The sequence below is a fragment of the Nicotiana attenuata genome, unplaced genomic scaffold, assembly GCF_001879085.1.
Source record: "Nicotiana attenuata strain UT unplaced genomic scaffold, NIATTr2, whole genome shotgun sequence".
In the NCBI taxonomy this organism is placed as follows: Eukaryota; Viridiplantae; Streptophyta; class Magnoliopsida; order Solanales; family Solanaceae; genus Nicotiana; species Nicotiana attenuata.
In genome coordinates, this window is record NW_017672798.1 from 74826 (window position 1) to 85835 (window position 11010).

The 11010-nt window shown below is 36.9% G+C and overlaps 1 protein-coding gene across 1 annotated transcript; it reads right to left on the bottom strand.

The window, feature by feature from the left end:
• Window positions 1-3676: 3676 nt before the first annotated feature.
• LOC109214549 (probable serine/threonine-protein kinase At1g54610) lies at window positions 3677-10493 on the bottom strand. The gene is made up of 7 exons (XM_019378485.1): window positions 9501-10493; window positions 9110-9394; window positions 8694-9011; window positions 7651-7878; window positions 6884-6984; window positions 5580-5697; window positions 3677-4230 (listed from the first exon to the last, which is right to left on the bottom strand). Exons 1-7 carry the CDS (start codon window positions 9912-9914, stop codon window positions 3949-3951), a joined length of 1746 nt encoding a protein of 581 aa, XP_019234030.1. The 5' UTR covers window positions 9915-10493; the 3' UTR covers window positions 3677-3948.
• Between the last annotated feature and the right edge of the window lie 517 nt (window positions 10494-11010).

Genomic DNA, 11010 nt, shown 5'->3' on the forward strand with positions numbered 1-11010 from the left:
ATGATGAATATGCTTGCCTTGAAGATTCAGGTATTAGAACCATTAATATCTGATCATTCTCCTTTGAAGTTGATGATTACACAGGTGAACAGGAAGAAAAGCAGTCCAATCCGATTCTTTAATTGTATTGCTGAACATCCACAATTTCTGCAACAAGTGGAGAAGGCCTGGAAAGAGGGAAGTGAAACTGGTAAAATACAGCAAGTATGACAAAAGCTAAAGAAAACCAAAGAGCTTGTTAAGGAGCTAAATACACAGCACTACAAAGGCTTGGAGGGGAAGATTAAAGAAGCAAGGAATGAATTGCAGACTGTGCAGGAAGATATGAGTAACAGGAAGCAAGACAATGAACTAATTGATAAGGAAAAACAACTGAAGCAGGAGTTAGAAAAATGGGTGAAAATTGAGGAAAGTGTATACAAGCAGAAATCAAGGGTGCAATGGCTAAAACTGGGAGACTCTAATTCAAGATACTTCTTTGCACAAATGAAGCAAAGGAACAGTACAAATGGAATTCAAATGCTAGTTGATGATACAGGGAGACAGTTGGTGCTTGATGATGAAATAGAGGCAGAAGTCCTAGGGTACTATAGGACACTTCTGGGATCAAAAGATGAAGCCATTCCTGCTATTGATCCTAATGTCATCAAAATGGGGTATACCCTGAATAGAGAACAACAGCTGCAACTGATCAACAAAGTTACTAAGGAAGAAATAGGAGAGGCACTGAAGGAGATCAATGATTTGAAAGCCCCAGGATATGATGGTTTTAATGCAGTCTTCTTCAAAAAGGCATGGAGGAGTATAGGTGATGAAGTCACAATGGCAGTGGAGGAGTTCTTTGAAACAGCACAGATGTATAAGCCAGTGAACTGCATAGCCATAACTCTGATTCCTAAAGTCAAAAACCCAACAAGCATAAAAGAGTTTAGACCTATATCATGTTGCACTGTGATCTACAAAGTGATCTCCAAAGTACTAACAAAAAGGCTTCAATATGTGATGGATGTCTTGGTTGATAAATCCCAAGCAGCTTTTGTCCCAGGAAGAGCTATAACTGATAACATCATATTGAGCCATGAGTTGGTCAAAGGGTATGGGAGGAAAGGAGTATCACCTAGGTGTATGATGAAGCTTGACATGCAGAAAGCATATGACTCAATAGAGTGGGATTTTATGGAGCAAATGTTGCAAGCTTTAGCATTTCCTGCTCATTTTGTTAGGTGGATAATGAGGTGCATTGGGACAGTCACTTACACAATTCTAATCAATGGAGCTCAAACTAGGCCATTTGAAGCACAAAGAGGTTTAAGGCAAGGGGACCCCTTATCCACCTACTTATTTGTACTTGCAATGGAGTACTTAACAAGAAGGCTGAAAATGCTCAACAAGGACCCAAATTTCAACTACCACCCCAAGTGTGCAAAGATGCAAATCTTGCAACTTGGATTTGCTGATGATTTACTATTGTTTTGCAGGGGAGATTTAATGTTAGTCCAGCTCATATTCAGTGGTTTCCAAGAATTCTCAAAAGCTTCAGGTTTGAAGATCAACAAGAACAAAAGCTCTTTGTTCTGTGGAGGCATTACACAAGGGGTCCAAGATGAGATAATTAATTACTTGGGAATACAGAAGGGGGAGCTACCAGTGAGATACCTTGGAGTGCCATTAAGCACAAAAAGAATTTCCATTGCACAATGCCAACCACTGATAGAGAAGATTGCAGGAAGAATAACATCATGGACAACTAGGTTCCTATCCTATGCTGGCAGAATACAACTCATAAAAAGTGTGCTTTTTGCTGTTCAGACATATTGGGCACAGATCTTTGTGATGCCCAAAAGGATTACAAAACTTATTAAATCCATCTGCAGAAGCTTTCTTTGGACAGGTGAGAGCAATTTGTCAAAAAAGGCCCTATTAGCATGGGAAAAAATTTGCATGCCTAAGACTGCTGGAGGTTTCAACATCATGCAGATTGCACTATGGAACAAGGCAGCTGTGTGCAAGCATTACTGGGATTTATGTAGGGAGAAAAATAAGCTATGGATTCAATGGATACATAGCTACTATATCAAGGGCAAAGAAGTATGGGGAATACAAGTAAAACAAGCATCATGGATTATGGGAAAGATTTTGAAGGCAAAGGAGACACTTGAAAAAACTGGCTTTAGCTATGATGAAGTGAAGAGAATGAAGAAATGCAACATCAAGGCAATTTACCACAGGCTGCGAGGGAATTTTGAAAAAAGTGAGCTGGAGAAAAGTAGTTTGCCAAAATGCAGGCTGTCCTAGATGGTCCTTCATGCCAACTCTGACGGCTCATGGCAAATTGTACACGAAGGATAGACTGCAGAAATGGGGTATGCAAGTAGAGGACAAATGTGTGCTATGCAAAACAGGAAGGGAGAGTATCCAGCACTTGTTTTTTGAATGTGGATACTCAAGCGAACTATGGAGCAAACTGTTAAGCTGGCAAGGGATAAGTAGGAGACCACAGGGCTGGGAACAAGAACTGCTATAGGCAATTCAGTTTACTAAAAGAAGGAATGGGAAAACATGAGATGATACTAGCAGCAACTGTGTATTATGTATGGCAAGAAAGAAATGCAAGAATATTCCAAGCAAGAGAAAGAGGATGGGAGATACTGTGTAAGCAGATTGTACAGGAAGCCCACTGTAGAAGCAACAAAAATGTAGAAAACTGGCTGAATAGTTTGAATTGGTACCCATGTAAGGGATAGTAGAAGTATAAAGGAGGGAGGGGATTAGAGAAGTGTAGAACGGATTGTATGGGTTTTTTCGAATTACTTGTAAATATTTTCCCTGGTAAATAGAAAATTTAATTACCAAAAAAAATAAAATTTAACTCACACTTTCATTTGACCCCTAATAACAAACGTTTATAGCTCCACATATGACAATGGTATGTTTGTAAGACCAAAAATTTCAAAAAATTTATAACTACATAAACGTTATGACATGTAATATATTTAAGATCACAAGTTTCAATAATCTTTCTTTTTTAAACTTTGTGTCTAGTCATATAGTTTCACAAAATTGAAACGGTGTGAGCACGAGCCATGAGCTAGTACCTTCTTCTAGTTTGCTGCAGCCACCTACCCACAGATCATGCACATATTAAAGAATTGCACACAATACTCTCTACTCACTCTCATGTAATCATTGATGTACTCATCCACTAGCAATAAAGGAGAAGAATAACAAGATTTACTTTTACAGTAAGGATGAATCCAAGGAGCAAACACAACTTAAAACTTTTCATTGCTCTTCAACTCTTCTCTAAATCTCACTCAACAGGTGCTGAGTTGGACTTCCATTCTAACTAAGTATTCTTGTGATATATCAAGTTATGAACTGGGATACCGGGGAATTCATTAAGAGATACATTTAAATAAATCAAGATATTCGAGTGTAAATCTTGCAAGCAAAACGGAAGACAACATTATTTCAAGTCATTACTATGTGGGCAGAGTCTTTCTCTTCACCTTTTCTTGAGCCGAGGGTCTACAGTAAACAGCCTCTCTACCTTACCAGATAGGGGTAAGGTCTGCGTATGCACTACTGACTACCCTCCCCAACCCTCCCAAGACCCCACTTTTGGGATTAGACTGGGTCAGTTGTTGTTGTACTGTGTGGGCAGAACATGCAGAAGTAAAAGGATACAACATTTCTGAGATTGTTTATTAGGATTTTTCATTGATCTAAACAGTCTGCTAATATGAAGAAACAAAATTTACATGTACAATAATGAAAAGTTTCTCATCATCCAAAAGAATACAAAGGAGAAATACTACGATAAAAATGCTTTTTTACCTCTCTATGCTGTTGAGAAGCTTCTTGATTTACGTATAGGACAAATAATCTGTAAGTTTTGCAGCTCCTTGAAGTATACCAATTGTAGAATATCACATCATTCATTAGACTTTACAAGCTTTCTTTTCCTTTCTTGTTAGAATCCTTCTTTGATGGCTTTGTCTTTCTTCTTGGAGCACCAGTGGCAGGTTCCACCAATGGGCCAGACCACGTTTGGATCGGTTCTTTTGAATACGAGAAATTCATGGATGTGAATGGGACTTCTGAGGGTTCATAGGCTGGATCAATGTGATGTGAAGAACCCAAGGTATAACCTAATGTTCCATCCTGGTGTGGGGGAGGAAACTTTTCACTCTTGCTCTTTGCGTTTGCTTGTGTTACTAGACGCCGCCTCTGTTTAAGCAAGTTAAGCAAAAGTCAGTAACAACTTTGCCAGAATGTACTAAAGAAATAAATCGGAGGATTGAACGTAAAAGGAATTATATAGCCCTTCCAAGTTTCAAATTTATATGACAATTTCTATTTTCCAAAGGTAAAAATGTTGACCCCATTCCACCAGTAATACTATTTATTACAACTCCTAAAGTTTCGAGAATTTAATCTCATCAAAGAATCAAGTTTAAACTTCGATGTGTGTTTTCTCTATCAAACTAAGTCAAATTAACATTTCAAAAATTGTGCACCGTCAAATGTTATCACATAAAATAAAACCGAGGGAGTAGTATTTCCAGATGCTGTAACATGAAAACAAGCACTGGTTTGCTAATTAAATTGGAATCAGAGGAATATTGTGTATAAAATGTGAAACTACTAGGAAATGCAATTGCTGAATTTGACAATCATGTCAATAGCAGACGGCCCCCTCTTCCAACTGCTAATCATTGACAGGCAATATACTGACCAATTTGGGCGTGTAATTAGCCCAATGCAAAAAAGGCGACGTATGTTGGAGAAGTGTACACTTCTGAATCTCAATAGCTTTTTCTACTTTCCTAATTATAAGATTATAAGATGGCAACACAGAGAAACTATTCAATCCTAGGTAAGAAATTAACTGAACGCTGAAGTTTGACTTTGTGCAGATATGTTATTCTATGTTGCCCGGAATCTCCAAAATGTTGTTGCACCCATGTCGGATCCTCCAAAAATACACTACTTTTACAGGATCCGACACACATCCGGCAACATTTTTGGAGAGTCCGAGCAACATAGATTTTATTCTCTTTATTTTGTAAGTTTTGCGTTGGAACTACTCCGACAGATTCAGATTATGCAAAAATGCATATGCAATTTTATAACACTTGGATGGTAAAATATTTGAAACATGACATGACACAGAGGTAAACTATTTAACCCCGGGACAGAAATTAACTGAATCTGAAAATTTGACCATCTTTATATTTTGTTATCTTTGTTTTGTTGAAGGGGAGCCTTGGCGTAACTGGTAAAATTGCTGCCATGTGACCAGGAGGTCACGGGTTCGAGCCGTGGGAACAACCTCTTCAGAAATGCAGGGTAAGGCTGCATACAATAGACCCTTGTGGTCCTCTGCCTTTCCCCGGACCCCGCGCATAGTGCACCAGGCTGCCCTTTTTTTGAATCTTTGTTTTGTTAGTTTCAAGTTGGAACAGCTCTGACGGGTTCACATTGTGCAAAAAATGCATATGCAATCTTACAAGACTTAGATGGTAAAGTATTAGAACATAAAGGTACTGCTGAAATGAGCTTCTTAAATGACATACATCAATATTGACTTGCAGCTCCGCGTTGGCTTCAGGAGCAGGGATTCCCCTCACTGCTCGATCACGGTGACGATTTCTCCTTACACCATCAGCATTGGCTTTCCCAGCAGCTCTTTGTCTATTATATAGCAAATAGTTCAGGTAAAAATTTAGGAGGAAAATGACAAAGTGCTTCTGCAGATAAACGTGAAGCAGATAGAAGAGAATGAAGTTCCCCTACTTAATATCACACTAGTAGGCGCCATCACGACTCCCGAAGGTGAAAAATCCGGGTCGTGACACAATGTTTTTTCTTACTGAAACAAATTTATGTACTCTAAAAAAAATTTCAAGTTTAATTTTGTTACTTATATGATAAATTTGAAAATTAAATTATATTCTTTTGCTAATTAGTTAATTCAAAAATTTAATTATTTGTATTAACATTAAAAAAAAAATTCTTTTGTCGATTCAAACTACTAATATTAGTTCATCCTAATTTTTAAATATTTAACTGTATTTATAATTTTATCCACTATTTTTTTATTTTTATAGGATAAAAAGTTAATTTTATATTTCAGTTCTAAATATGTGTGTTTGCAGAATCATTACAGTTTGAATCTGAAAATATATGCTTCTCGTCATCTTTAATTGATTGTCATAATTTTATCCCTTTTTTCGGTTTTGGACTCGATTTTATTCTCATAAAAGTAACCCACATTTGATTTCTGCTTAGAGGAAAATAACCTTAAGTATTCCTAAATGTAACTGGAGTTAATACTTGAAAGAACGAAATTAACTTTCCTAGTTTTAATTGAAATCCTCGAAATTCTAGAATAAAAAAGAATAAAAAAGTCAAAATCTTAGTTTAGGAGAATTATTAAATGATTATTCCTAAATAGTAGAAAATTAATTACATGACTTTTCCAAAATAATAGGATACAATTAAATGACTATTCCTAAAGAGATAATCAAATGTCTATTTTGTCCAATGTGAACTCTAGTTTAGAAGGGTAAAAAAGGCGAACGATATTTCGTTAGGGACCTTCGTGCTTTTAATATAGTATATAAATATGGTAATTGAGAAGACAGATTCATGTTTTTGTAACTGGTTCCTTTAGCAGGTCCCAACTATAAAAGGGAATTTATATATGAAACAAAATAATTTTGAACAAATACTGATGAAATATAAAAATGTATACACAGCAAATAGCTATCTCGACAAGAATGGTTTCTTCTATGTACAAAATAATTGATTTAAATATGCAAACAAGAATATAAGTGTAGATAAAAAATAAATAAAAAAAGGATCCAGATAACTAGACCTTCGAGATTCTTCGTCTCGCCGTTTAGCATCCATTTCTTTGCTGGGTGGATATTTGGGAAGGCTGGAATGTTCACAGGCGTAAGGTTTGGTAGTAAAGAACTGCACAAGAACAAATAGAACATATATTGACAGTCCTTCAAAATATTCTATGAAATAAAATTTTAGAAAAGTGTAAAACTCTGGCGTCAAATGCTCCACATGCGTCCTTGTGTAACTAAGACAGGTCAATCAATTCGAATACATGTGAATATCTATTAAGTAAAAAAAGTAAAACCTTTTTTCTCAATCTTCTTCCTGCATATACTTCGGAAATCCATTTAGCTCTCTAGCAGTTGACGAGGAATTGATGCTAAGAAAGGAAATTGATTTGTAAAGGATCAGCCAAACCAAGTTTTTTAACTTTCTTACTAGTGACGTAACTACGAAGCAAGTCATTTCTTTACTGCCATGTGATGCAATATTTGAAACCAAAAAATTGGATCCCCCCCCCCCCCCTAATTTCTTAAAAAGGAAAATAGCATCAATTCTGGTCTTTGTCAAGGTTAATGAAGAGCTAAAAGGAAGAAAGTGGTAAGCGCTAATAATTGGTAATAAATGCAGAAGAAAGAAGTCTATCAGTGCAGATGAAGAGATTGAGGAACAAATGCACATGAAAGCAAAAGCGGGAGACTTTAAAACAAACAGAGACTTCATCACTTAAACAGTTAATCAATCAGTTGCCTCAAGTACAATCATGAAGAAATAAAATGGATATGAATAGCTTACTGCACTCTGTAATGCAGCTGTAGCTGTCTGACGCTCAGCAGGATCAATGGCCAAAAGAGTCTCAATCAATGGCAACGATGAAGGCGGAAAATCTTTAAAAGTTTCTGCTATACATCTTCTGTATGATTGCTGAGGCTTGAATATAGTTGCATGTGGAAGCCTTGACTTTTTCCAATATTCTTCTGACGGAGATCCGCATAGCTTGAAGATCTTGTGGAGCTGTTCAACCTGAATATTATGGAAGTGTAAATTAATCAAATGATGAAGCTCGCCGCTAAAATCCAGTCCATGGAAATTTACTCAAAAGTTACGTAATACTGACTGTAAAGAAATCATAAGTGGCAGGGCTACTTTTCAGTTCATGGTCCTCTCACCACTCTCAGTCCAGTGGGAAGGAGGATTTGCACATTGAGAAAAAAACAAAGACATTTAAGCTAAAGCTGGAGGAATGCTCAGATTTTTTTCCCAGGCTTTTAGAACTTCGGTTTGTGCTCCTGCCACTCCTTCCGATAAAAAGTCACATACACGTTTAAGCCCAAGACGCCATTCTGTATCCCTGATTAAGCTGTATGCAACCATGTCTCAATCTGACTCGAAGCTAAGCACATTGTCATACTTTCATGTAAGCTGTCTGCTCTGATTGCTTAGGTGTGACGCTTAACATTGTGTGATAGGGGAGAACCTACTAAAAACAGCAATATATAACTAATCTGAAACCAAAATCTTTCATATCTCCACATCGCTTTCCTATCATGCTAAAGAAAGTTATTTAGCAGTTCACTAATCTTGATTAAATATTAAAAAAGCTACTTCTTCCACAAATAAAGATTTCCTTTTGTATTGATGAGAATTTCAAGTGGAGAGAATTTTGTTATAGGCAAATGTACCTTAGTTGAAGGGAAAAAGCTTCTCTTCAACTAAGAGAAACACAAGCAAGCAAATAAATTGATGCAAACAACAAGCACGGCGATAAAACCGTTCCTTTTTCTGGTATCACCCAAGACCCGTCACACTATCAGATTGTTTTGACCAACAGACTGTACCTCTGTACGACCAGGCATAATGGGTTTCCCAGCTAATAGCTCAGCTAAAATACAACCAGCACTCCAAAGATCAACACCAACACCATAGTCGGTGGCTCCAAGTAGAAGCTCTGGTGGTCTGTACCATAGAGTAACCACACGACTAGTCATGGGCTGCTTTTTATTGGGATCGAAGAAAGATGCCAACCCAAAATCAGCAATCTTGAGTGCTCCCCCACTGTCAATAAGAAGATTTGATCCTTTTATATCGCGATGCAACACAAGACGGTTATGACAGTGTTCAAGCCCTGCTAATAGTTGATGCATGTAACATTTAACCTACAAATATAGACCAACAAACAATGTAAACAATTTGGAAGCCAAACACTTGTAGCTAAAAACTCAACAAGCAAATAATACAAGTATATAACCCCAACCTGAGCCTCGGTGAACTTGATTCCAGGGCTTGCAGCAAGTCCAGCTAAATCATGATCCATATAATCAAACACGAGGTACAAACTACAAGACATCCTTGACGTAACCAATCCTTGCAACGTAATAACATTTGGATGATCCAAGCGGCGCAAAATCAAGATCTCTCTTGCCATAAATTTCACACTCTCTGGCTCCAAATTATCAAATCTAACCTTCTTCAGTGCAACGATGTTCCCCGTTAGATTATCTCTAGCTTTATAGACATTGCTATAAGTACCTTGCCCAATCTAAATAGCACAATAAATACAACACAGAAATGACAATGAATGAGATATTAATCAATCTACAAAACAAAAACAAGTAATTCAACCAATGAGGTTAACGATTGCTTGCCTTAGCTAGCTTCTCAAATGCATCCGCCCTCCGCGGAATCCAACCATTGATAGCCTCTCCAGCTACATCAGAAAGCCATGACGGCCATCCAGCCGCCACTTGCTCGCCGTGCACATTCTTAGGTGGGTTGCTTAGCCTCGGATTAGGCTTAGACCTTCTCCTCTCACCCCTATGCCTTGCATTATCACCCTTCTTCTCATCCTTCTGATCCCTACCATTCACAACTTCACCAACATCATTACCTCCTCCTCCGCCGCCTACGGCATCCACTTTATTTACAGTACCAACTTTCTCTCTCCTCCCAGATGGGACAGCCAAATCTCTATCTACCCCATTTTCTCTCCTACTTCCAACTACAACCTCCCCATTAGGTGTCTCAGAAGATGAAATCTCTTTCCCAAATACACAACCCATTTTCCTACAATCTTAACCCTCATATCTCATCACACTGGACACCCTTTTTCCTCATTCAAATTCTCACAAACCCCACTACACAAATAACCCACATGCAATAAGCTCAAAAAACATAAACTTCACAAGCAAAACAATCAAATGGAGCAAGATTGAGCTTAAAGATTTGAACTTTGGAGCCAAACAATCAAATGGAACAAGATTGAGCTTAAAGATTTGAACTTTTGAGCAATTCAAGAAAGCAAAAATATAAATCAATCAAGGTATATCAGAAGTAATAGCTTTTCAAGAATGCAAGTCAAAAAAGGAAAAATCTTGAACAAGAGCAAATAAAAATAAGATTAAGGGAAAAGGAGTTGTTAGATAAATGTGTAAAAAGTGGGATACGCTAATTGAAGAACCCTAGCTTTAGTGCCCAAGAAAGGAGAAGCAGTAATGATTTGGAGTTAAGCCCACCATTTATGGCGGTCAAAAATGGAGTTTGTATGTAGCTATAGAGAAAAGGCAAATATGCTCAGTAAACTAATGCTAGTAGCTTTATTTCACTTCTTTTGTGGGATTGAAGATCCAACATTTATTAAAGTTTCAAACTATTATAGTCCCACACTTGCACCCTAAGAAAATATGCAATAAATATTTCTTTCTTTTTTTAAATTCAAGCAGAGATATTTGGTCAGAAGGATACATGAATTGATATTTTTTATGCTCTGTCCGGTTGTCATTTCCATTTTTAATACAACTAATACTATTATAAGCTATACATTAATTTCAGTATTAAACTTTATATTAGATATGTAATATTATAATTTACTGCAGTGTTTGGTATATAACGATATTACTCCTATTAAATACTTACCACCAAAAGTTAAAATAGATATTACCCCTTCGATCTTAACTATAAGTCTTATGTTCGAGACTGAGTATAGTTCTAATATCAGTTGGGATCATATACTCCACTGATTCAGATTGTGAGTGTTTGTCCATCTGAATTAGTCAGGGCCAAAGCGGGTGTTATATATTGGATACTGCATGAAAAATCAAAATAATATTATTAATCACTGTTAATAGTTTTAATATTAGAATTTATAATTCCCTTACT